The following is a 27,659-nucleotide window of genomic DNA, read 5'->3' on the forward strand; positions in this document are numbered from 1 at the left end:
AATTTTGTTCCTCGACTTCACCGGTTCCTCTTCTAATGGATCTATCATCAAACTGATAAAAATATAAAGTTGATGACACTGTATTTCTACTATAACATTGCTGGGTTGAACCCACCAAGCGTTGGTATGTCAAGTTCGGTTGTCATATTTTATCTCCAAAACTCGAATGAGCTGTTTGATTAGATTACTATATTGTCAACTTCATTATGTTAGACTGGGAACATTAAAAATGTTAAGAATCGCTCGTGTTACTGTGAAGAACCTGAAGACCTATCAGCATTAACGAACACATCATCCTTTTATTCGAGGTTAGTAACTACATGAGATTAAGGAAGTAGACTTGCAAAAGTTGTTTCCTAGTTGAATGAATCAAAGGATCTATTGTAGGACCGATCCTTTAAATAGTGATTTATACTAAGACCGATCCTAAGGATCTCTAGTAGGACCAATCCCTTATCAAGGATCTCTACTATGACCGATCACAAGGATATCTCTTATGACCATTCCCATGGATCCGTAGATGGACCTATCCTTAGGTTAAACAATATGAATGATTTCGGTTTTTCCAACTACTTTAGGTTTACATAGATATAAAATGTTAGAACACTGCTCGGTCGAACTCGCAAGCGTTGCTATCTCAAGCTTGTTTGTCAAGTTTAGGTGTCAAAACTATAAGTCTTAATTTCTAATTTACTTCTAGCTATGTCTCGGATTAGGATCCAATGTGTAGTTGAGCTTTAGAATTCACGTCGTTCATCGATTAAAGACGAAAATCTACTAATGGGAGCTTGGAGGAACTTTATCAACAAAAGGTATGTGGAGACTTAGACTCATCTATCACTCAGAAGTATATTCTATTCTATCTCCTATTGAGACTAAGTCGTATAGTTATATATACTTTACATTATGCACATTTGATATTTCGAGCTGAGTTTAACTCGCTTATATCTTTCTCGAAATATGTGTTGGAAAGCTTTTTGCTTTAACTACGTTCATCATTATTCTTGACGAGTTTAGTTGGAAACAATTTATTTGTTGGAAACTAAATAATGAGTCAAAAGATGATCATGTGAAAATCGCCTTGTAACATCTTACATGATTTGTGTAAGACAGTCATTTGATGTAGACTCAGAATGTTTCGTATTGATCATTCGATCACTTGAAATTTACTTATAAGCTAATAGTTTGTGTGAGACGGCTATTGTCGTCTTCTAAGGATGTTTCAATGCTTGAAATTGGAGTTTAGAACAATCAACCATTGTCTGGATATAGCACCGTAAATGCATACCCGTATGCAAACTGTTGTAAAAATTATTCAGGTCCGGGAACCAAGTATGCATACCCGTATGCGAACGGTTTTAACTTTTAAAGTCCTGGAACCAAGTTTGCGTACCCGTTTGCAAACTGTTTCACCCGAGTTCGGTCTGGAACGACAGTATGCGTACCCGTTTGCGGACTGTCAAAAAAGATTAAAGTCTGGAACTCTAGTTTGTGTACCCGTTTGCAAACTGAGTTGATTTAAGTTTTAAAATCAGTTAAGTATGATTTCATACACATGAACAAATACATTTATAAATTGAGGAATGCAATCTTTGCAAACCGTGGCTAAAATTTCGTGAACTGATTCTTTTGAATCAATCCGATTTTGCTTCAATTGTGTCTTGTATACTTATATGAGAATATAAACAATTGAACAACTCTATGAGTAACAAAATTAGACTCATTTAATTATCATTTGATCCAGAAGTTTTAAGATGAATGTGGTTAATACAAAAGTGTTCATATGGCTAACTTCGGTTAACTATTGTTGAACCAACTCAATATACACGTTTAGGTACGGTTACTCATATCTAAATGAAGGTATATTTCATTTGTGTGTAACAAGCTAAGACCATATAACGGTGGAGAGATATTTCTTTGGTTTTAAGCAAACTTAGCTTGAATCTTAAATCAGATTATCATCTAACGGTGAATATTGATTGCTTTATTTCAAAGTTATCAAACCTTGATTTGAAGGCTATATAAGGGAGAACTCTAGCAATTGGAAAACATAATCCCCACACCTCATGTGTGAAACTAGTTGCGACTAGAGTCGATTCTCCTTTAACCTAGGTTTTTCCTAAAACCATCATAGGTTAACGACTTGAAGACTTCATTGGGATTCTGAAGCCAGACCCAACTATTTTCTCTGTAGTTGCATCTTACTTGTTCTATCGTATTGAGTACTATCTTCCCTAATATTTTCTTGAGATTTATCTCTGATATGTAAGATATAAAAAGTAATCACAAAGCTCTTCATCTCATTTTTTTTTTGATTCCACAATAACTTGTTCTACTACCATATAGTTAAGTTATTGTGAGGTGATTGATATTTCTAGGATGTTTTTCGGGAATGTAAGACCTGATTATCAATTGGTTCCTGTTCACCTTGATTTATCAAAAGACGTAACAAAAACTTCATAGGTATTTCTGTGCGAAATAGATTTATCTGTCGGAATAGACTTTTCTGTGGGAGACAGATTTGTTTATTCAACTACACTCAACTACATTCCAGTCCGAAGTTAACTTGTAGTAGGCTAGAGTCTGTAGCCGCTTAATACAGTGTAGTGTTCAAATCTGGACTAGGTCCCAGGGTTTTTCTGCATTTGCGGTTTCCTAGTTAACAAAATTTCTGGTGTCTGTGTTATTTCTTTTCCGCATTATATTTGTTTATATAATTGAAATATCATAGGTTGTGCGTAGTTCAATCAATTGGTAAATCCGACCTTTGGTTGTTGATTGAAATTGATTGACACTTGAACATTGGTTTTTGATACCGTTCAAGTTATTTCTCATATCAATCGGGCTCACAGATTTCTATCTGTTCGATTGCAGATTGTGTTGAGAAATTGAGATATAACTCTTGGATGTTTTTCCTCGATTGAGTCTGACTGTCTAGTTGATTATCTTGGAATTATATTGGAGTTAGTCCATATATATTGCCAAACGAAATATTGGGTGTGGTTGTTAGACCCCCTCTTTTTCAATTGGTATCAAAGCAGGCAAACACGATAAACCTAATAAGTTTTTGTTTGTTTGATCCTAGAGAATGTTCCTATGGGAAATCACTTTGAGAAACTTGTTCTGTGCGTTTGTAACGCATACCAGAAATCCTCAGAGATTGTTCAGAGTTTATTCTTCTCAAGACCTCTGGTCTCTCAAGATAATCTCACATCATCCAAGACGTTAGAAATCTTAGATGATGGAAAACTATCTAAAGGAAAAATAAAAGATTCCTTTAAAAAGATTCGTTGCAGGAAATGTGTGAATAAAGCTCAAGGATATGGAACCTCGAGACTTCTTATCAATCTTTTTGAGAGCGCTTTTAAATCTCTGGAATGACTAATTTCTATTAAAGAAAAGGTTTGCACTGGTAAAAATTCCGGTTCTGTCATTCGTGACGTACATTCGGGTATTGGCAACTACTTGGTCAAAATTGATAAAAAGATTTTTTCTAGTAATGTTGCAAGCTCCAGTTGTCAGAAAAATCCTTCCTTTAATCATAAGAAAAAGGATTCAAAAAATTCAAATAACCCTGAGTATCATCATTACAATGATTATACTTCTGGTACATTTCACAAACATCGACCGGAGAAGGTGCATGAGAGTCACTCTGCCACCCAGCCTCTTGGTAATGAGTTTGGCTTCACCCCATTTGTATATAACTTGAAATGGGGCAAGTAACGGTTTGATTTATTTTGTGTCTTTGTACTATGGGTTAGTTTAGTCTTTGAAATTTATTTTTCCTTAAAAAAAAAAAACTTGCTTGACATAATGTTTCTGTCCACCTGAGGATAAATTATGCTTTGTAGTCTTGTAATACAATTTTTATTATTGTTTCAACTCTTCTCAGTGTGCGAACCTCTTGGTTCTGGATTTAGAAATGGAATCATGTTTCCCTTTATGGGTTACCGAACCAATACGGGTCCAAGCTCACTACCAGTTTTCTTTTAAGGGTTCCAGTACGCGTACCCTTCATCTTCCTCATCTCTTTGTCCGCGTTCGTGAACAAGGGAGATTCTAGGGTTCACACACCATCTCCATTAATCTTCTTTTGGAGATCAAAAAGGGGCAAAGGCTTGTCATCATATTCAAGGAGCATTTCAAACCAAGAGGAAAAAGACCATCATATGAAACCATTTCTAATGGTCTTTGTCGCAATAATGTTGATTGGTTTGAAGGGAAATTTCCTACTCATAATCAGTACACCAATTCTGGGATTCGTAACGGCTTACTGGCAGTTACAAAATTGTTGTAACAGGCACGAGCTGTTACGAAATTTCCCAAAATTTGTAACATGATCGAGCCGTTACGAATTTTTTTTATAGGCGTGCCATTCACACGCTTGGTCACACTAGGGTCGTAACACCTAAAGATTTTAGGTGTGCGAATCACACACGTGACAGTTTTTTCACCCCACATCAAATCAACTGTAGAATGTTTCTACCTTATCCCCTTATCCTCTTATACACTCGATCGATTCAACAACAGGTTTTCTGCTCTTTTTCTTTTTTTCAGTCTCTCTTTCCTCAGACGAAAAAATCTTCTTCTCCCCTTATACTCAAATCATCAACTGAATCAATTAAGAGGTTAACAAATTTTAGGGTTTCAAACATCAGTTGGATCAATTAACGTATTGGGTAAGTGTTTTATCATTTAACAGTTTCGATTTTAGGGTTTGTTTTCATCGTCTATGTTTTTTAGGGTTTCATATGTAAATCGATTTTAGGTTTTTTTCTAAAGTGATTTGTTAATATGTGAATATGTTAATCCAATCATTTGCTAAATCTGTTTAATCTGATTTCATTTTAGGGTTTGAGGAACTTTGAAGAACTCTCAAGAACTAAGTTGTACAAAGTTGGAGAACATAGCCAGTGTATATATTTCTATGAACTTTAGTTATTTTGGATGTACTTTAGTGTTGTTTCTGTTTGATTTTGAAATAGAATAAGTTTCATGTTAAGTTATTATAAGTTTCTGTTAGCCAGGGTATATGTTTCATGTCAAGTTGTTTATAAATTTTTGGTTTTGTTTGTGTGAGCATGATTATAATAGTTGATTATAATAGAAGTTGGTAATAGCATGATTATAATAGTCTGGTTTTATGTATTCATGTTAAGTTGTTTATAAATAAGTTGCAGCTGACTATGCCGTGCTCTATAATAGTTATATGAATAGTTGTTGTGCCACTATGTTAGGTGTAATAGTTTCATCTCTTGTGATTGGACAATATTCACATATTTTATCCATATTATTATCATTTTGTATGCTCTTATATGAGAATATAACATTCAACAACTTCTTTAGATGATAGTAATCATCAAAATTATTGTTATTTAGTTGTCAAAATATCAAAATTGTTGAAGGAAATAGTTAAACGCAAGGAACTAACCTCATGAGTTTTAGATGATGTCGCGTAGTTGAAGTTTCAATTTTAGTTGTTCTTAATTATAATAGCTTATGTGTCTGTTTTGCCATGGAAACTGTAATGAAAACTATGCACATTTTCTTATAACTTGATAGTCACGATGTCGTACTAGAACTAACTAGGAATGATGCAGTGCACGAACTAACTAGGAATGATGAAGAGCATGATGATAACAATCCTAGTGGTTATTCGCAAAAGCTACTTGTAGCTCATTCTCTCCTCTTTGAGACGATGTTTCTATCGTTAGCCTCAAGGGGTTCGGCAACCCTACCACTAGGACTAAGTGATTTTATTTTATTTTATTTTTTTAAATATCCATTTTGAAGGGTAATATGTCATCTGATGTGATCAAGAAATGAGTGAAGTGTCCTTGTAAGTCTCTAGAATACAGACTAGGTGTGAAGTCATTCATAGAGTTTGCCAAGAATAATGGTGATGGGAGTCATTTATTTTCATGCCCTTGTCGACGTTGTATGAATGGTAAAGGTTTAGTTACACTGAGTGAGATCTCATTGCATTTTCTCAAAAATGGTATGCATGAGGTGTACACATCATGGCGCTATCATGTGGAAAGTTCAGTACAAGCAGAAAAATTAACACATAAGGATAACACTACAACTGAATGTGTAGACTATAATGATGTTACAGCATGTTTGAATGAGAATATTACCACATATAGGGATGAGAATATTAGGGCAGGGATGGATGAGAATGTAGAAGCAGTTGTTGATGAGAATGTTACAGCAGGTGTTGATGAGAATGTTACAGTAGGGTTGGATGAGAATGTTGGAACCAGCATGTGTGGTCAGAATAAGAGATCAGTGGCTGAGAAGGCAAGAGAACCATTGTATCCTTCATGTCCTAATGGAAAGTCAGCAATGTACGCTGCGATAATGGTGAACAACATAAAGACTCAGTATGGAATTTCAGACAATGGTGTTACCGCAATATTAGAATTGATAAAAGACTCAGTATGGAAAGTCAGCAATGTACGCTTCTCGAAGGTAACACCCTGCCATGTAAGTTTCCAGATATCAAGAAGATGATTAAATAGCTGGGGATGGATTATATGATTTATGATGCATGTGTAAATGAATGTATACCTTATTGGAAGGATAATAGTTCATTGGTGAAGTGTTCTGTATGTCAAGAACCTCGGTACGTAAGAGTTTTTAATGATGAAAGAAAACTTACACGAGTTGCGCAGAAGACGTTAAGGCATTTTCCAATAATTGCAAGGCTGAAAAGACTTTATAGTATACCATGGATAGTAGAGGAAATGATTTGGCATTATAAAGCACAAAAAGATGTTAATATAATGCGTCATCCGGTGGATTCTATAGCTTGGCGGTGTGCGGATAATTTCTGTCCAGAATTTTCTAAGGAAGCAAGGAATGTTACTCTTGGGATAGCAACTGACGGCTTCAACCCAAATGGATGCTTTGGTCTGAATTACAGTTGTTGTCCGGTGATACTGTGTTCGTACAACCTTCCTCCTTCGATGTATATGAAGCGCGAATTCTCCATGTTATGTTTTTTGATATTAGGTCCGAGAGCACCAGGTAAATATATTGATGTTTACTTAAAACCATTGATAGAGGAGTTGAAAGAGTTATGGAATGATGGTATTATGACATTTGACAGCTTCACAAACTCTGAATTTCTATTGAAGACAAGGTTTTTATGGGTCATTCATGATTTTCCGGCATTAGGGACTCTATCTGGATGTGTGACTCATGGGTATTATGCGTGTCCTACCTGTGGTGAAGAAAAAGTATCAGAGTGGCTGTCGTACAGTAAGAAGATATGTTATATAGGACACCGAAGATGGCTGCCATCCAAACAGTACAGATATGACAAAAAAAACTTTAGTGGAGGGATAGAAGAAGGTAAAGCTCCATGGCCACTAACAGGATTGCAATTTCAAGATATAGTGAAAGATATGAAAAGAAAACAGGGCAAGGTTAAACCACCAGGAAAGAAACGTAAAAGAGGAGAAGAAGGACAGGGTGTCGATGAAGATGTTTCTGACCACTCGTTATTTTCTCGAAGGTCCATACTTCATGATTTGCCGAATTTGGGATCGAATGCAATTCGTCATTGTACAGATGTTGTGCATAGATAAAAGAACATAACTAAACATATTGTTAACACTCTCATAGGGATTAGGTCCCCATGGGAAGGAAATAAATACAGGAGGAGGTCAAACAGAGGTGTAGAACATCACTGTTGAAGGTGATACAGAGATGGTTGTAGAAATCGAACATGCGGTTCAAGGAATTGGAGGAGACCATATATCTTCTTCCGAAATTTTGAAGGGAGGGTCATCAAATGGATCATTGTTCTCTTACAAAGATGTTGTTAATCAGAAAGGAAGGAATTGGGAAGAGTGTTTTAAGAATTGGGGAATCAATGATATTGAGGAGGAATTGATGCTACAAGAACGGGAGGAAGGAACGGAGATTGATGAAACTGAGAAGATTCCTGCTATCCAAATTGATGCTCAAACTCGGAGAAGAATTATCCAGCCATGGAAGAATTGTTTGATTGGAAAAGTGGTGGGGAAAACAGTTGGGTATAAGTATATTGCTACCAAAACTCATGAATTATGGTGTTCTTCTGGTAAGGTCGAAATTCTAGATTTAGGAAATGATTATTTTTTGTTTAAATTTGAACAGCCTGAAGATTTTAAGCATGCTTTGTTAGAAGGTCCATGGTTTGTTAATAGACATCATCTTGCCATGATGAGATGGACTGCAAATTTTAAACCTTCTGAATCATCAATTAATAGAACAGTGGTGTGGATCAGGTTGCCGGAACTCCCACCGGAATATTATGATGAAAAGATACTATTTGAGGTAGCAGGAAAATTAGGGAGACCCATCAAGATTGATAAGAATACTGAATTAGTAATGAGAGGTAGATTTGCCCGATTATGTGTTGAAGTTGATACTAATGCTCCGTTAAAATCTCTTATCCGAAATGGCCAGATAAAACAGAAGATTGAATATGAAGGAATTCATTTGATTTGTTTTAATTGTGGTAAAATTAGTCATAAGAAAGAAAATTGCCCGTTATTGCAGAAAGCTAATGATTCTAATGTAGGCTCTAGCTCTCAGGTTAATGCTGGTGCAACTACTACAAAGGAGAAAGAAGGCGACTATGGCCCCTGGATGCTGGTGCAACACAAGAGAAGCTCCACAAAAAGTTTTGGCGCGAAAGCTGTGAGCAGTCAGAAAACAAAGGATGCTAATGGCATGGTAAATGCTAAGGAGGGGGAGATGGGAAGTCAATGGAAAACGGTGCCAAAGGCTAAACCTAAGAACAATTCTGGTATGCATGTTTCTAACCAGGTGAATGCTAAAATAGTTAATGTTCAATTCTCTCAATGTTTGTTGGGCCACACAAAATTTGGTCAAATGAACACCCAGGCTAAGAGCATCAGTGGTGTTAGTAAGATTAATTATGGGAATGTGATGAGAAATGACAGTTACAAAAGTTTAAAAAATAAGAACATTAATGCTTTTACTGTTTTAGAAAATGAGCAGTTATAAGTGGAGGAGAGTAATGGTAAGGAAGATGATTTGTGTGTAACGTCAAATCAAATTAAGGGAAATAATGGTGATCATAATGGAGGAATAATTGTTGTTAGTGGGGAGGTAATAAAAGGCTGGGGAACTGGCTATTTAAACAATGGGAAATCACAAATGTATCACACAAAGTTTAATCAAGATGAGCAGTCAGAGAGACATTCTAAATTTGTTTTCTCAAGCCTCACCAATGTTATTGGTGGAAGAGTGGATGGTGGAAGATCTCATGGTGCGCAGAGCACAAGAGGAACTGGTGGCAATGTAGAACAGTATGGTGGAGCTGATAATGGAGCAAGCAACAGGAACAGATCAAGTGATACAATTAATGGAGGAAGTAAATCAGTTACAGAGAGGATTGATAGCAATACTGCCACAAATAGTACATGCCCCGGAATTGGTGAATGTAAATGGAGTTTTGGATCGGATCCAAAGGACACTGAGCCCCATACGTATTTCTCCTTCAAACTGGACTCATCCAGATCCAGTCGAGTTCCTAAACGAATGGAGAATAGAGGCAGCCTGCATGTCAAAGATGTGGTGAGAAGCAACCATCTTGGAAGCAGAAATTCCACCAATGGTGGAAACCCCAGCTGTAATAAGAATCCCAAAAGGTCTCTGGAAGATTGGGATGCAGTTCAGTACCAGATTGGATTGGGAAATGGGAGTGCAAATAATCTTCAAGACAAGGTTCAATCCACTGATTGGAATGAATCAAGTAAGAATGCAGGAGGGTGTGATGGAGAGTGCCAATAACCATGTAAGTGGTGGTTGATCTGTGTCTCCTTTAGCTAATTTTAATATGAAGATAATAATGTGGAATTGCAGGGGGGTTGTCAAGTCCCTCTTTTAGTAGAGTAATGAAGCATCTTGTCAAGAAGCATAAGCTTCAAATAGTGGCTTTGTTAGAAACCAGAACCATCACTGAACATGCACAAAATTTAGTGAAGAGACTGGGATATAACAAAGCTATTATTGTGGATCCTGCTGGATTTTCTGGAGGCATGGTGCTTCTTTGGAATGAAGAGGAAGTGGACATTCAGGCCACTTCAGAAACTAGATGGTCAATTCATGCAGTTGTTACATAAAAGTTCAGAAGTCTTGGATCTTATCACCTATCTATGCCAGCACAAATAAATTGTGTAGGAAGAGAGTTTGGGAGGAAGTGAATGGAATTGGTGGAATGAAAAATGCGGATTGGATGGTGATGGGAGACTTGAACACTATAGGCAGTGAAAAAGAGAAGGTTGTAGGAAGGAAACCAACATCAACACAAATAGAGGAACTGAGGAATGTGATGAATCAAAATGGGCTTGTGGATCTGGGTGCTCATGGTCCAAAGTGGACCTGGAATAACAAGCGTGTGGGCTTGGAAAACATCAAGGAGAGGTTGGACAGGGTAATGGCAAATACTTTGTGGTGTGATAGGTTTCCCAATGCTCAGGTATTGCATTTACCTTATTTTAATTCGGACCATAGGGTGTTCTTAATTGATCTAAAACCTAAAAAACAGTTTAGACATAGACCATATAGATTAGAGGCCATGTGGACTGAAGATGATAGGTTTGTAAAAGTGGTTAAAAATGCCTGGCAACCTAGCGAAACAAATAGACAAGAACAGAGCTTTTTTGGGAGTGTTGATAGATTTCAAACTGATTCTAGGAAATGGAATAGGGAATTCTTTGGTAATTTGTCTAGGAATATTGAGAATGCTTTGGTTGAAATGAGTAAGGCTCAGTATGATTTTGATGAGGTCCCATCTGATGCTAATAAGGCTATTATGACTAATTGTTTGCGTACCTATCTAAATTTTCTCAGGATGGAAGAAATTTTTTGGAAGCAGAAGTCTAGAGTTAGTTGGCTTTTGGAAGGGGATTTAAACACTAAGTTTTTCCACACTTCTACTCTGGTTAGAAGATGTAGAAACTCAATTATTAGGCTTAAAGATAATAATGGCAATTGGTTGGATAGTCAATCTGACATTGAAAATCACATTGTAGACCGTTTCTGTAATTTGTTTTCTAGTAGTAGCAATGATTTTGATAATGGAAGTATTGAATGTTTGTTTTCCCCAGTCATTTCTGCTTCTGAGAATGTGAAATTGATTAGGAATGTTAGTGAAAATGAAATTAAAAAAGCAATGAAACAGCTAGGTGCTTATAAGGCCCCTGGACCGGATGGTCTGCAAGGCTATTTCTTTGCCAAATATTGGGATCAGGTAGGAGACAGTGTTATCCAAGTGGTGAATGACTTTTTCCAAAAAGTTTATTTGGACCCTAAGCTCAATAGGACTTTTATAGCTCTCATTCCTAAAAATAGCAGTCCTGGGACTATTAAGGATTACAAACCAATTATTCTATGCAATTTCACTATGAAAATTATCACTAAAATCATTGCAAATAGACTTATACCTTTGGTCTTTAAGTTTATTTCTCCTAGTCAGCATGCATTTGTGATTAGGTAGATCTATTTTTGACTCTGTTGTTATCTGTAATGAGATTATACACTCTTTCAAGCATAAAAAATGAGAAAAAGGGTGGATGGATTTAAATCTTGACTTTGACAAAGCTTATGATAGAGTCAGTTGGCCTTTTATTTTTAAAATTTTGAGTTGTTTGGGTTTTGATGACACTTTTATTCATGGGATTGTGTGTGTCTTCAGTTTCTTTTCAGGTACTTATTAATGGATCTCCTAGTGAGTCTTTTATATCTGGAAATAGGCTTAGACAGGGGGATCCATTATCCCCATTCATGTTTATTATATGTCTTGATACTTTATCAAGGCTAATTCAAAAAGGAATACGGGATAGAGATCTCTCTGGGATTGCTATTGCTAGGGGGGCGCCCATCATCACTCATTCTCTTTATGCTGATGACTGCATTGTTTTTCTCAAAGCCTCGTATCAGAATGCTTGTAATCTAAGAATTATTCTTGATAAATTTTGCAGGTGGTCTGGGCAGATGATTAGTGATGCTAAGTCAACCTTGCTTACCTCTGCAAATTTGGGGAGAAGCTTTTCTAAAGGAATGGCAAGAGCTCTCAAGGTTCAAGTGGCAAAGGATCCAGGTAAGTATCTCGGAATCCCATTACAATGGGGAAGAATTGGAACTAATACTTATCTTCATCTTACTGAGAAATTAGCTAATAGAATGCAGGGTTGGAATTCAAAAACTTTGAACCCTGCAGGTAGAACAACCTTGATCAAGTATGTGTTGGATCCTGTTTCCAATCACATTATGAGTATGCTCAAACTTCCCAAAAGCCTGATTACTAAGATTGATAGGTATAAGAAAAATTTCTTGTGGGGGGAGATAAAGATAAGAAAAGTATCAATAAGGTTGGGTGGGAGAAAGTTTGTAGGCCTTTAGACTTTGGTGGTTTAGGTGTGAGGGACTTAGAGCTGAATAACTTAGCTCTTTTGGAAAAAATGGCCTGGAGAATTTATGATAATCCTGATTCGGAGGTCACCAACCTGTTAAAGGAAAAGTATTACTCGTACTCAAATATTTGGACTTGTGGAAAAAAGAATAGAACTTCTGTTAGTTGGAGGAGCATTCTCAAAGGAAGAGATACAGTGAAATCTAGTATCCGATGGAGTATAAGAGATGGCAGGAATGTGAGTGTTTGGAATGATCCTTGGATGTCTAATTTACCCCTTTCTGTCATAGCTGAGGCTTCAAATCAGAATGTGCCTGATTTATTGGTCAAGGATATTATTAACTTTGATTCTAGGACTTGGGACTTAACAGCAATTGATGGGTTCATTTCCGAGAGAGTGGCTGAAGAAATCAAAGCCATTAGTATTGGTAGTGACAAGTGTGAGGATCAGGTTGTGTGGTCTCATAGTAAGAATGGAGATATTATTGTTCGTGATGCTTATAACTTCCTCATTTCCAATAAGATAGGCAATATTTTGCCTGATCATAATTGGAGATTTCTGTGGAAACTTAATTGTCCACAGAAAATCAAATTTTCTTGTGGCTTCTTTGTCACAATGGACTCAATCTAAATGAGTCTCTTTATCGTAAGCATATAAGTAATCATCTTGGTTGTTGTTTATGTAACAATGAGTTCGAAACTTCTAATCATTTGTTCTTTGGTTGCAGAGCAGTGGCGCCTTTATGGGAAAAGATAAAGGATTGGATTGGTTTCCAACCCAATTTGGATTATATTAACCCATCTACTCTGAAATACTTTTGCAGGTTTAAAGGGAAAATTGGTGGAGTTAATTGGGTGAATATATTTCCATTTATCCTCTGGTCCATTTGGAATGGTAGGAATGAATGGGTATTCAACAAAAGAGTGTTTCTCCCTTCTCATGTGCTTGCTAGAGCCTTAAGAAGTGCCAGGGAGTTTCTCAATGCTAGGGGAAACCTGGAGCATGAAATGTGCAGAACTGAAGACATTGTTGTTCCATGGATTTTCCAAGGCATGGTTTTAGCAAGATTAAATGTGATGGAGCTTCAAACAATGTTAAGGACGCAGAAATTGGGGGAATCATAAGAGTTGATAATGGTGGATTTCAGGCTTGCCTTGCAAGACATATATACAAGAATGACAATAATGTTGCGGAGGTGTGGGAAATAAGAGAAGGTTTGTTGTTGGAAAAAAATATTGGCATAAAGAAGCTAGAGGTAGAAACTGATTCTACTTATGCAGTGCAGTTGTGCAAAAGAGAGACGTCGACGCCATGGGTGATGAGGAGCTTAATCAAAGATATAGAAGAACTGATGCTGAGTTTTGATGATATTGTAATTGGCCAGAGATACAGAGAGGCAAATGGTGTTGCAGACTACCTAGCTAAATCAAGTGTTGCGAAGGAGATTGAGGGGGAATGGATCACTTCTCCTCCTACTTCAATTCTCCGGTTGCTTAGCAATGATTTGGTAGGCAGAGCTGTAGTGAGGAATGTTAGATTGAGTGCTTAGTTTTGTGTTTCGTTTTCTGCTTATCAAAAAAAAAAAGTTAACACTCTCATGGGTAATAGTAAGTCAAAAGATGGTGTACATGCACGTAAAGATATGAAAGCTATGGGTATTAAAAAGCGGTTATGGGTGAAAGAGGGTAGTGCAACTGGTAAAACAACAATGGAAGATAGATCTTTTGCTTTGACAAAAGATGAAAAAGTATCTTTTTGTACAATGCTGAAGAACTTAAGGGTGCCTTCTAGCTTATGTTCCAATCTTCGAAACTGTGTGAGCATTAGTCCAAAGGAATTGAAGAATTTCAAGTCACACGATTAGCATGTGATTATCAATCTCTGTTTCCATTACTAGTTCATACTGCGACTTCATTACCTAACAATTTGCGAGTTTCTCTTCTCTGTGTTAGTATATTTTCCAACATTTTGTGCTCAAAGGTTATCAACAGAGATGAACTTCTAAAAGTGAAATCTAATCTAGTGGAAGCAATATACGTTATGGAAAAATATTTTCCTCAATCTTTTTTTGTTATTAGCATCCACTTGATGATTCATCTGTCCAATGAAGCTTTAATCTGCGGTCCAGTCATATTTAGGTGGATGTACCCCTTTGAGAGCTAGGTACAACCCTTTACTTTGTTGTTTAATTTTTAAGTTGAGAATTAGTATACGAACTATTAATCATCCTTGCTGATCTGTCAACTTTTTTTTGTAGGTTAATGAAAGGTTTTAAAGGATTGGTGCGCAATAAAAGGTACGTTGAGGGGTGCATTGCAAGAGGGTGTGCACTGCGAGAAGCTAGCTTATACCTTATGGAGGACCTGTCAGATGATGGTGATGGTACTCATAAACATACTCGACGGGCTTTTTTGGATGATGAATGTGATGAGGTAATGTGTTAGGTTTTCATCTATGGTTGCGCGATGAGGTAATGTGCTACTATAAATCTTTCAGTAGTGGTTTTAATACAAGTTGTTATGGTTTTGGTCGTGATACTGACTCTTCCATGATCTATAACAGTTATTAAAAGCCAAAGAAACTGATTCAACACTTTGGAGACTCGTCCAAGGACCACACTTCAAGGCACAATCATATAAGAAATACCAAGTCAATGGGTTTACTTTTAGCAAATTAAGTTCTGGGTGAAGAATATATCACAGAACAACGGTGTGTCAATGAAAACTGTTACAAGACTACAAACGAAGTCGATCTAGAAAGCAGAAATAACTTATTATGGTGTCATTAAAGAGATTTACAACTTGAACTACATTGAATTTGCAGAAACTGTTTTTTTATTGTGATTGGGTTAGTGTTGGAGATAAGAATGCTTGCAAAGTTGATGCAGTTTCAAAGTTTGTAAAGGTCAACTTATCGAAGACGAAAAGCATAAATAGAGTGGTTGATGAGCCGTTTATCCTTGCATCTGAAGCTACTCAAGTGTTCTACTCAAAGGATCTTACTGAATAGGGATGGTCCACGGTGTTGCACTCACGACAGGGGTTAACGTCTTCAGTTGATAAATTTGAAGTTCCTACATCTTATTAGTCAGTTCTTACTGACAATGAGAATTTGGAAAAGCTGTTCATTACTGATTTTTTGAACTGAAATTGTTGGGATGTGTTTTAGCTTATCCACCATTATAGACAATGACTGCTATCTTTTCATGAATTGTTTGGTTTTATTTGTTTGATCACTTATTTTTGAGGTGTTAGGTAGCTTCTTTTGCTAACGTGGATGCTCTTTTTTATCTCTGTTCTGTTAATCATTGTGCAATATTTTTCCTATTTTCATGTTTGGTATTTCACATGGTATGGCAGGAGTAGAGGTCAATGAATATGGACAACCAGTTTCCAGGAACGCAACAAAACTTGGTCACCGGAAAGGCGCCTTGGCTCGTAAACATGTGCCTATTTCATACAAAAGCTAGGATATTGTGCCTCAAAAGTATAAGGATGATGTTTGGAAAACCCTTAAGGTACAATACTTACCCCGAGACATGATTTTTGTTCTCTCGTCATTTAACTTCTTTCATGATTGTTGCAAATCAGTAAGGCATTAATTTTTTTCGTCTTTCCAGGATGAATATAATGTACCCGAGACATCAAAGGAAAATATTTTGAAGTCCACTGCTGGTCCATAGAGGAGATTCAAGTATGAGTTACGCATTTCCTACCATGATGTGCTCCCCACTCATGAAGAAAGGATTCTAAATGTTCCACCAAGTGTAAAATCAGAGGATTGGATAAAATTTTGCAAAAATGAAAGAGAAGAAAAGGCAAAGCAAAGTAGAATTGAGCATAAGAGTAAAAGAAAACAATATGGCTACACATATTGTACTGGTCGCAAACCTCATGCTTTGGTGAGAGCTGAACTGGTACGTATAATCGCAACTTACCTCAAACTTTGTTATATTCGCAACTTATCTGTAACTCGATTATATTCACAACTTACCTCAACCTCTTATGGACAATGACTTATTAACATTGTATATGTAAATTTAGGAGACTGCAAATCCTGATGCGATGATCACTTCTGAGGATGTGTGGGTTAAAACTCATACACAAGAAGGTGGTCCTATTTTTCCTAGCGCAGTGTCATTCGCTGTGAGTCGGTTTACTTTACAGTTATTTCAACTTTTTTAAAACTATGTACTAGGTAGTTAAGATATTAGAATTTACTTGATTGTTATGCTCAACACTACAGGAGAATCTCAAGAAGGCCCAAGATGAGATGAAAGAAAAACAGGATGCAAGTCTTCCAGTAAAAGAACCTTGTGCAATGACTAAAGATTTTGGGAAGGATTCTAGAGGACAGGTTTGTTATGTTGGTCCTATATCTCGTACACAAATCAATCTTTCTGCTCCAACGCGTAACAAGGTATATGAACTGAAAGAGAAGGAGGGTGGTCTTGGTGGGATGGTGGAAGAATTAGGTGGCAAGGTGGGTGTTCTAATTAATGGATTTGGGAAATTGTGCCACATAGTGGCTGAAATGAAATATGCAATTCCAGTATCAGTTGGCTCGAATGTGCCCAGCACCTCAAGAGATGTAGCCTTGCATACTCCATGTGGCGTTTCTGCTTCACCTCAAACAGGTTCGCATGCTGCGACAAGTTCACCTGTTGGGAATACTGTATCACCAGCTGAGACAAGTTCACCTATTGGGAATACTGTATCACCAACTTCATCAAGAGTACGTAGTTTGCCGCTTTGTTCATTACTGGACTTCGAGGGTGAAGTAGTTGCAAATGGTGAGCTCTGTACTGGTTCTTTAGCAAATCAGTTTCACAGAGATCTTGTACCTATACATCTTTCCAAGGTATGTATCGATGATATTCTCGAGCCAGATGCAATAACTGTGAAAGCTAACAAGTTAGCAGCGACCTTCAGAGAAGTTGGAACTAGAGGATATGTGCTTCATCCAAAGATGTGCCTCTCAAACAAACATACGTTATCTCTTACTTTTTGAGATAATATATCTCAGCCTTATTGAGCATCGCATAATATCTTCCTTGACTTATACTGATTTTTTTGTTATACTTGTGCGGTTTAAACTTTTGTACATGTGCTGACTGATGCGCATACTCTTATGCAGTTGTGCATAAAAAATATTTAGGATCTTTTTTTGGTAGTTCATACTTTTGTACGTATGCTGACTGATGCGCATACTCTTATTCAGTTGTGCATAAAAAGTATTTAGGATTTGTTTTGATCTTTTATGGCGGTTCACACTGTTGTGTGTGGTGACTAATATGGATACTTTTATGCGGCTGTGCATAAGAAGAGCTTCACCTGAAGCAACTTTTTTTTGTCCAATGTAACTTTTTTCTATATATGTGAATACAAACCAGCTTATGAATGGATATTTTCTTTCAGTTCATCATTTTTTTTGTATATATATGTAGGTGGTTTTTGTTATGTTATATGTGAATGCACAGGGACTTCACACAAGGTCAGTTGAAGCAGTAGTAGCCAGTCGGGGAAATATCAATCCCTAGTAAGTATTTCACTTGGTTATACTTGTACTATTAAGTTTAAATTTGTGGATTTGACATTCAGTTTATACTTGCGAGGTATTGCGCTGGTGGGAAGTGAACTGCAGTGGGGTTGGCATCAACTTGTGTACCTTCTAGATTACCTGGTAGTACTTCACTTGTATACTTGATAGATTTCCTGTTTCTTACAATTGTACTCAGTTCTTGTGAGAGAGTTTATGAATTTTGGTTTGTTGCAGGACCAATTGCCTTGATTTCTCGGCAGAATCTACATGAAATACAAAGATAGTGCCAACTTATGAAGCTTCATCTTACCTAGTTGCAGTTAACTAGTTAAGAATATTTTCCTTTCCTAATTTCATATTCTATACTGCCAGAATATACATGAATGACTATGAGTGAAGCTCTCAAAACTCTTGAAATTAACAAAGCAATGAATCACTATGAGTGTTGTTAATGATTTGGAATTTGAATTTTTGTTGAAGATGTTATGCATGTGTTGGTTGCAGTTGAAGCTGTGGTACTTGATTATATACACCATCATGTTGAAAGCCTGCAAAGGATATAAAGCTTAGTTGTGGTAAGTTTTCTACTCCAGTTCTCTTACTTCCCTGCAGCAATAACTTCATAACTTCTCCCTTTTCATATGGGATAACTTACTCTATTGGTTACTTCCAACATCTAAGTATACAAAAATTTTATGTTCGCAAGTTATTCGAATGATGTTATATTTGATCAGAAAAGGTGGAGGCCAAAGCAGCTTCAATCTTTGTAAGTTCCATGAATTCAAGTTTTGTAGGCAGTTAGTAGGTTTCTATGTATTCCCTTAGAAATTTGATACTTCACAAAAAAAAAAAGTTTCGTACTTAGATAAATTTCAATTCTTTTGTTATATGAATCTGATATGAATTTAATGAATGTGATAATATGAATTGAATGAATGTGATATAAATAGAGTGAAGAAAATATTGTTGAGTGTGGATGATGAATGTATTGAAAGGTGTATGCAGGGTACTGAATTTAGAATTCCTGCTTATTTCCGGCAGAAAATGAACTGCCAGTCAGCCTTGACCTGGTCAAAATTGGTCAATGCAGTATTTTTTTTGCAGTTACAAATATTTTTTGTAATGGCTCAAAGCTGTTTCAACTTGCCACGTAGTAACGGCTCGGGCACGTTACTAATGTGCCACGTAGTAACGGCTGGGACCTGTTACGTCAACGTTGTTACAAAAATTTCGTAACGACCCTCAGCTGTTATTACGTCTTGATTCGTAACGGCTCCCATCTGTTACTAACGCCATTACAACCCCAAGTTGCTATTACGAAAAAATTGTAATACCCACTTTTGAAACGGGTGATGGCCGTTACAACCCCGATTCGTAACGACTTGATTATGTTTCTAATCCCAGGATTTGGTGTAGTGAATCTTAGTCTTGCATTGATGAGTTTCGGAAAACTTGGTATTTCTAATCTTTGTCCCTCCATGATTGAGAACTCTCGATGGAGTTGAAAAAGTGGGGGTCTAACAACCTCACCCAATATTTTGCTTAGCAATCTGTATGGACTAACTCCAATATACTTTCAAGAGAATCAACTAGACAGTCAGACTCAATCTTAAGAAAAGTATATCAAGGAGTTATATCTCAGTTTCTCGATTCAATACTTACTCAAGCAAATAGCAATCTGCGAGTCTAATTGAATACAAGAGAAATTAACTTGAACGGTACCAAAGACCAATGTTCAAGGATCAATCAATTTCAATCAACAACCAAAGGTTGGATTTACCAATTGATCGATTCAACGCACAACCTGTGATATTTCAATTATATAAAAAAATAAAATGCGGAAAAGAAATAACACACACACCAGAAGTTTTGTTAACGAGAAAACCGCAAATGCAGAAAAACCGCGGGACCTAGTCCAGATTGAACACACACTGTATTAAGCCGCTACAGACACTAGCCTACACAAAATAACTTCGGCCTGGATTGTAGTTGAACCCCAATCAATCTCACACTGATCTAAGGTACAGTTGCGCTCCTTACATCTCTGATCCCAGCAGGATACTACGCACTTGATTCCCTTAGCTGATCTCACCCACAAATAAGAGTTGCTACGACCCAAAGTCGAAGACTTTAATAAACAAATCTGTATCACACAGAAAAGTCTACAAGAATAGATAAATTTGTCTCTCACAGAAATACCTATGAGTTTTGTTTCGTCTTTTGATAAATCAAGGTGAACAGGAAATAATTGATATACCGAACTTATATTCCCGAAGAACAACCTAGAATATCAATCACTTCACAATAATCTTAATTGACTAGCGAAACAAGATATTGCGGAATAAGAAACGATGAGACGAAGATGTTTGTGACTACTTTTCTATCTTGTCTATCGGAGAAATTAATCTCGAGTCAATGTTACAATTGTACTCAATACGATAAAAACAGCAAGATCAGATCGCTCAACTACAAGAGAAGTAGTTTCGTATGGCTTCACAATCCCAATGAAGTCTTCAAGTCGTTAACCTACAGGTTCTCGGTAGAAACCTAAGGTTAAAGGAGAATCGACTCTAGCTTATACAACTAGTATCACACAGGAGGTGTGGGGATTAGATTTCCCATTTGCTAGAGTTCTCCTTTATATAGTCTTGGTTTTCAATCAATGCTACCTTGGTAACAAAGCATTCAATATTCACCGTTAGATGAAAACCTAATTAGATTCAAGCTAATATCTTTCAACCGTTAGATCGAATCTTAGCTTGTTATACACAAATGAAATGCACGTTTATTTAGGTTTGTGTAACCGTACTTAAACATGTACACCTAGTTGGTTCAACAGTAGTTAACCAATGGTTAGCCATATGAGCACTTTCATGTCAACCTTATTCATCTTCACCACAACTAGTTCAAATGACTCAAGTGAACTAGTTAGAGAGTTGTTCAATTGCTTAGATCTCATAGAAGTATATAAGACACAATTGAAACAAAAAAAAATTTAATTCACTTGAATCGATTCATGAACATTATAGCCACGGTTTGCAAATGTGCATTCCTTAGTTTATATATGTCTCAGTTCATGAATAAACCGTTTTTATAAAATAACCCACTCAAGTATGCATACTTAAGTACCCGGATTGAGTTTGTTTTCAGTTCACAAACTCCAGCAAAAATTCACGGGATGTGAACTTCCGGCAGTACGTGTACGGGTAAGCGGACTTAACTTCCGGACATCCTGAACCAGTAAAGTTACTTTAGTTCAAGGATTTTGGACTTACACAAGTGTGAGTTCACATACAATGTTCATATCCATTCAAGGTTATACATTATAAACTCTCATTTCAATCATTGAAACATTCTTAGAGGATGTTAAATAGAGGTTATTCACAAACTATTTTTCATCAAAGCGATTTTCAAGATATTGAAATAATTAACATGACTTTCGTCTTTGCATGATGAACGTCGTGGAGTCTAGAGCTCAACTACACTTTCTATCCTAGTCCGAAACTTAGCTATAAGTATACTAGAAATCAAGACTTATAGTTTTGGCAACTAAACTTGACAAACAAGCTTGAGATAACAACGCTTGCGAGTTCGACCGAGCAGTGATCTAACAGGAGTCCTGATTTAGCGGAGTGTTGATGGTGGTTTTTAGTTCAAGGATAAAATTATGAAATCCTGTATTTAATGTGTTGTCATTCTGCAAAGAAACATATCCATTTAAAAGTGACGAGTGCCTAGGCCTCTTTACTTACATATGTGTCGAGCAATTCAGTATACTTATATATAAAATTTATCCAGAATGGTGCTTGTAGCAACAATCCAAAATATTATATAAATTTTATTAATCTTCCACCTGCATTATTCACTAATGCATGACCTATCGAGTATTTATTCCATGCTATGTTCCCCAGCTGAACTCTTGATACTTACATAACATGACAATTAATGTTCTCTCGCAGCTGAACTCTTGATACTTACATAACATGACAATTAATGTTCTCTCTGAGCTGAGTAGCATGAATTTCCCGACGTGTCAGGATTAAGATGTGCATGGAAGTACTCAATCAGAGGCACGCAAAGTTATGTTTACCTCTGAGATAAAATTAGTGGTTTTTGTACCAACGTGCATAATTCACCAAAATTGATTAATTTTGTGCTAGTTCACAAAATTCAATTTTTCTAACCTAAATTATCAATTTGCAAAAATTAGGTTTTTGCGGCCTGCTCAATATATCGAACCCTATTGGTCGAGACTAAACCTATGCAACCTAGGAAATTGATCCACCATGTACTAGTAGGAGCAAAATCCTACCAAAAGTCGGAAAAAACAAGAAATAAATAGGAAGTGCGGGAATTAAAGGCAGCAGCAAAAGGGACGCGGCCGCGCCACTTCACCGACCGGTTCGCCCAAGCTTGCATCGCCGAACTATCGGTTGGCCATGCCCATGTTTCCGCCTGCCGGCACCGATCAAATCGCTCCAAAAGCGCAGCCTACACTTTTAATTAAAGTTGGAAGTTGGTTGGTCGATACACTTAATTGCTTAAGAAATTGAATATAGGCTGCCCATATCAATATTAAAACGATCACGGCCGCACAATTTGGCCAACTGATTTGTCAAGCCTATCCGTCTCCTGACACGACCGGACAAGCTCTGTGGTACACACCGTCGGGCCCACTTATGCCTCAGCCAATCGGAGCCTTCCCAGCCTGTAAGCAAATCCTCAAACCGATCGCTCAAAGTAGGATGGTTGTGCGGCTTTAAAACCCTAATTTATGTTAGCGGAAACACATCACTGTCACAAAACAATCTCGGCCGTCCAACTTGGCTAGACAAATCGACCGTCCCAGATCCAATTTTACGCGGACAATGAAGTGCGGTATACTCACCGGCGACTCGCATTTATCCTTGGCCAATCGAATTGCTCCCAGCCTGCAGCTAATTCCTAAAACCGTTATCTCAAAGTAGGTTGGACACACGGTTTTAAAAGCCTCAAAGACGACCAACGACAACACATAACTTCCGCAAAGCAATCTTGGCCATCCAACTTCGCCAGCCGAATTGACTGGCCTAGATCTGATTTAGGGGAACCAATGAGATGCCATCATGATCACCGGCTGCACCTATCCTATATGAACGGATCGTCCCATCGTTAACCTGCACGTATAATTCTTGGCAGTTTCTCAAAGCACGCTAGTCGCGCTGCTTACAAAAGTATTAACAAATTCAACGGCAACCCCTCATTCCGAAATCGGATGAAGAATCTGCGGCCGTTCTGGCAAGATGACACAAATCTGAAATTTTCATCAAGTCAATACACCAAGGTCGCACTTACAATCAGGCAAGCAACAATGGGAGAGCTTACGCACGCATGGAATCAGGGAGGAGCTGCTTCAACGAAAATAAAAGAGGGGAAAGAAGGGAAGGAGAAATAACTCACGTGCACGTGTATGAGTTATATGAAAGGAAGAAACTCATCCTTTGGGCCATAAAGGCCGATCAAAGCTTTTTTAATGTTCGTGGTCGTGGCTAGCATCACCACCTATGCTCGCCTAATGCTCGTGGATGTAGCTATCACTGCTTATGCCTCTCTCGTTCATCCAAGATTCGTGGTCGTGGTTACCGAAGTTCATGACCACCATCACCACGCCTCTCCATGCCAAGTTTGTGCCCGTAGCCACCACGCATCTCCCTGCCAGGTTCGTGCTCGTAGCCACCATGCCTCTCCCAGCCAGGTCCGTGTCTGTATCCACCATTCCTCCCTGTCAAGGATCGTGACCGTAGACAGACAAGCTCCAGCCAACCTGTTTTGTTTCCACGAAAATGAAGTCTCTTCTGATCACAGCTGCATGCCAAGAACTGTTGTTGTTCGTTTATTGATATCATCCAGAACTTCACCATAGAAACAACCACTACGGACAAAGGTAATCCGAACTTCTGCATATTTTAGTTTCCCATAGAGGAACTAATAGAGTCACCAGTACGGAGGCAATATGGTGATATATTTATCATGGTCAACCCACCGTCCATACAAGATAGAACCACATAAACCACACTTGGGGACTGAGGCTTAACACGGAATCCCTTCACTGTCAAGGACCTCTTCAACTGAGAAGACACGGTCAACCAAGAAGCCATAACCGTAACAAGTTCACCACTCTTCAAATATGTAGCGTAAGGATATCATCACCTCCCTCTTTGGAAGGTGCCTGGCCAACAAGCAGTATTTGGTTCATCCATTCATAAGCGTTGTTATCAATGAAGAATCAAAGAGGAAAGTCGCGCCTCAGCAAGCCACACAGAAACCGCATTGTGTCTGCCACATCACCTACTCAGAACTTAGCACCGCCTACCCAAGGCTTGCACGAAGCTTCGCATCAAAAACCACATCGCCGACAAATTCAGATTCAGTGTTTCTAGATTTCCAATTTCCTATGAAGGGGTGCATGGGATGCCAGAAGTTTGGATATAATGTAGGTCTATCAAGTAAGACTCTCGTCCATTGATCAACAAATAACGGATCCAAAATATTACTGCTTTCGTCAACTCGTCAACCACCTTACCAGCAAATGCAATGGAAGTACGTCTTTCAGGAGAAAATAGGCTCGGGATAACTACACCTGGGGACTGCCAGCACGAGATATATTCAGGTCCCTCGACCAGGTTATTTCTGATGTCAACATCATCACTGTCAAAGATTTACGAGCCGCATGAATTTCTCAACATAAAGCCGTACACGTGCATCAATACCCCAAAAGAAGATCCAGAGATACTTATGGACATATCACCCTTGAGGAAATCCAAATACGGCGCACCTCGGCTGCAGAATTACTATCAAGGGACCCGTCTGATGATCAACAGTAAAACAGAACTACAGTTCCTATGAACGTTCTGAGACTCTTCAACAAACAAGAAAATTTGCCTTGACTGTTGCATGAAGCACGACCGCACACGAAGAATCACATGAATCATACTTGGGGGATTGAAGGCTTGCATAAGATCCCCTCACCGTTGAAAATCTCTCCAGCTCATAGAAGATAGACAACCAGAGCGCCGCAAATTTGATGAAGATTCTAAGCCCTAAGTACGCTTGATGAGTGCCAAATATTGTATATATTTATCCCTTTTTGTTGGCATTTAACTCATCTTTTGTGCATTAATTCTACATTTTATCCCATATTCTGTATTTTCATTGTTTTCAAGAATAAATATTTTTCTAATTAATTTTTAGGTAATAAATAAAGTCTGGATGACTTGCGGAGCGGAAAAGAGCTGAAGAGTAGTGAAAAGCCGGAAGAAATTACGCAAGGAAGCCGCGAAGAATGGTGCGCATAAGCCCAAAAGACTAGAAATGGGCTCAAGAAGGAAGAATTGCTCTTAAAGAAGATATGGGCTTGGCATACCCAAGGCCCAAAACCCTTACCCAAACCCATTTTCTATAACCAAAACCGCCTCCATTCTCAGCCGTCAGATTGGATCCAACTCATCATCCTACGGTCGCTCATTCATAGAGCATCAAAATCTGAAGTCTCTGCCAAACACCACAGCGCTTAAATTCCAAGCCTTCAGATTAGATTGTAGTTGAATCCAACGGTCTCTCCTATTTCTGTGCATCAAAATTAGATACTCCCGCTTTACACTACAGTACCTAACATCATCTAACACCGTTGACTTCGTTGTATTTCACAATCCGACGGTCGAAGTGATTCATCTCTTATATTACCGTTATATCTACAACCATATTTGCATCCAACGCTCAACGTTTCTGATCAACATCTCTGATGTACATGCTCCACAGTGAAAATTCCTATACCCTAAAAACCATCGAGAGTTTTTTCTCTCATTCCCTTCTTCTCTTCTGTTCTTCTTCCTCCTCCCTGTTGCCGTACCGCTCCGCCACCAACTCTGCTACCACCAACTCCACCATCTCCATCATTACCCGACACGACCCATCCCCCTAATTCGAAGTGCTTTAACCTCTCTCACCAACTGACCTAGGTGAGGGTTGATAAAACACCTCAAATTAGGGAGCAATTGTAGCGATTGGGAGCAGGAGAAGAACCGAGAGAGGCAGAGAAGACATGGGGCGACGTCAATTCAAAGTTTTGGTGAGTAAATTTCGGAAATTGAAAACCCTAATTTCAATTCTAGGGTTTCGGAAAATTTGGGTATTTGGTGATATAAATAGGGGGTGATGTAGAGCAGAGAGAAGGTGTTCTTGGGCTAGCCAAGATTCCCCCAAATTTGGGTTAGTGTATGTTTAATTTTAATTTTCAATTTCAACTTCAAATCAATTTAAATCTATAGGGTTATGTTTAATTTGTTCTCAATTCTGTTATTTTGAGCTGTTTAATTCTTGTTGTTATATTTCTGTTTAATATTTGCTGTTTTTATAATTCCATGACCTGTTTAATTTCTGAATACCATGTCCTGTTACTTGATGTTTAATGCTTACTGTTCCTATTCTTCTTATGTTTTGCTCACTGTAGTTCCTGTTCTTGTTCTGTTTAAGTGTCCAGTTTAGTGTTTTGTTTAGGGTTCATGTTTAGGTTAATATTGTTCATTGTTCCTGTTTGTCCCCTGTTAATGATAATCCTGTTAGTGTTAATTCTGTTTAATGTTAATGTTAGTTTAAATGCTCAAATGTTAAGTTTGTTCATTGTGAAGTGATGGAATGTTAGGCTAGAAGCCTTGAAGCATTGGATTGATTGAGAAGTGGGGAGAAACTAGTGCTCACTAGTGACTGTGAGCAAACTGGTTCTCTTCCCACTCTAGTTGTATGCCTAGGCTCTCTTGTTTTGTCAACTGTTAGCTTCCCAAATGTTAGGATTAGTCTACTGTTGTGTGTCAATGCTAGGTTAGAGCCTTAGAGCATTGAGTTGATTGAGCAGTGGGGAGAAACTAGTGCTCACTAGTGACTGTGAGCAAGCTGGTTCTCTTCCCACTCTAGATGAATGCCTAAAGCCATTGCCTTGGCTTTGCTTTTTTTCCTTCCTTTTTTTTTACTTCACTGTCTTCTTCACACCCCTGCCCTTGGCTTAGGCCTTGGTTCCATTGTTCTTGTTTAGTTTCATTGCACTGTCACTTTTCCTCATTCCTTCACTGCCACTGTTTTGCTTTCACTTGTCCTTCATTTTGTTTGCTATTTTCTCCTGCTACTTCAACTTCTCCTGCTGCTGCTCCAGCTTGCTTCTCTTGCCCTGTGCTACAGCCACTGCTGCTGCTGCAACTGAGTTTGGCTCACAGCACAAGCCCAGCTCATCATTAGGTTACCAAGCCCAGTTCTCAGTCATTACAAAGGCCCAGGTCACTTTTAAAGTAAAAGCCTGATTCAATCAAAGCCTGAACTCAATTAAAGGCCCAGTCCAATTCAGGTTTAAGGCAAAAGCCTAATTCAGTCCACCAAAGGCCCAGTTCACTGTCAAGGGTACTCAAAGCCCATTGACATTCAAAGCCCAGTGCACTTCAAGACCAACTGAGCCCAAGCTCAGTTCACTTCATTATCAAACAAGCCTATAATCCAAAGGTACCCTAAGCCCAAATCCCAAAAGGCTTCATAGTTAACAAACAACAAATTAGAGCCCAAAATAGCTAGAGAACTCCAAACACACCCAGTCTCTGTGGATCGACCCGTACTTGCACGAGCTACAACCGACGACCGTGCACTTGCGGTATTACTGTAGGC

General features: G+C 38.0%; 3 protein-coding genes across 7 annotated transcripts; all 3 read left to right on the forward strand.

Annotated features, from left to right (window-relative positions):
• The first annotated feature begins 5,940 nt into the window (after nt 1–5,940).
• On the forward strand, nt 5,941–7,592 carry LOC113312741. Its single transcript, XM_026561479.1, has 2 exons — nt 5,941–6,471; nt 6,582–7,592. Exons 1-2 carry the CDS (start codon nt 5,941–5,943, stop codon nt 7,590–7,592), a joined length of 1,542 nt encoding a protein of 513 aa, XP_026417264.1.
• On the forward strand, nt 7,258–15,398 carry LOC113311123. Of its 5 annotated transcripts, none has more exons than XM_026559972.1 (4): nt 7,258–8,800; nt 11,717–11,727; nt 12,003–14,597; nt 14,692–15,398. In XM_026559972.1, the coding sequence occupies exons 1-3, from the start codon at nt 7,714–7,716 to the stop codon at nt 12,021–12,023; spliced, it is 1,119 nt and encodes a 372-aa protein (XP_026415757.1). In that variant the 5' UTR covers nt 7,258–7,713; the 3' UTR covers nt 12,024–14,597; nt 14,692–15,398. The 5 variants fall into 5 exon arrangements, with proteins under 5 accessions (XP_026415757.1, XP_026415755.1, XP_026415756.1 ...); XM_026559970.1 differs by lacking the exon at nt 11,717–11,727 and having other exon boundaries at nt 7,260–10,498; nt 14,692–14,904; nt 14,997–15,398; XM_026559971.1 differs by lacking the exon at nt 11,717–11,727 and having other exon boundaries at nt 7,260–10,498; nt 14,692–14,866; nt 14,997–15,398.
• On the forward strand, nt 14,032–17,831 carry LOC113312742. Its single transcript, XM_026561480.1, has 6 exons — nt 14,032–14,285; nt 14,692–14,866; nt 15,258–15,413; nt 16,117–16,350; nt 16,478–16,579; nt 16,680–17,831. Exons 1-6 carry the CDS (start codon nt 14,032–14,034, stop codon nt 17,442–17,444), a joined length of 1,686 nt encoding a protein of 561 aa, XP_026417265.1. The 3' UTR covers nt 17,445–17,831.
• Nucleotides 17,832–27,659: the final 9,828 nt, after the last annotated feature.

This window comes from Papaver somniferum, chromosome 9 (assembly GCF_003573695.1).
Source record: "Papaver somniferum cultivar HN1 chromosome 9, ASM357369v1, whole genome shotgun sequence".
Taxonomy (NCBI): Eukaryota; Viridiplantae; Streptophyta; class Magnoliopsida; order Ranunculales; family Papaveraceae; genus Papaver; species Papaver somniferum.

What these genes read in the sequence shown, in the direction of transcription:
- LOC113312742 (XM_026561480.1), top strand. Translation starts at nt 14,032, where the DNA reads ATGGGTAATAGTAAGTCAAAAGATGGTGTACATGCACGTAAAGATATG. An exon ending in AAGGAATTGAAGAATTTCAA is followed by an intron (nt 14,286 to 14,691) that starts GTCACACGATTA and finishes TTTTTTTTGTAG; the next exon opens with GTTAATGAAAGGTTTTAAAG. An exon ending in CTTTGGTGAGAGCTGAACTG is followed by an intron (nt 16,351 to 16,477) that starts GTACGTATAATC and finishes ATGTAAATTTAG; the next exon opens with GAGACTGCAAATCCTGATGC.
- LOC113312741 (XM_026561479.1), top strand. Translation starts at nt 5,941, where the DNA reads ATGAATGGTAAAGGTTTAGTTACACTGAGTGAGATCTCATTGCATTTT. An exon ending in GCAATGTACGCTTCTCGAAG is followed by an intron (nt 6,472 to 6,581) that starts GTAACACCCTGC and finishes CCTTATTGGAAG; the next exon opens with GATAATAGTTCATTGGTGAA.
- LOC113311123 (XM_026559969.1), top strand. Translation starts at nt 7,714, where the DNA reads ATGGTTGTAGAAATCGAACATGCGGTTCAAGGAATTGGAGGAGACCAT.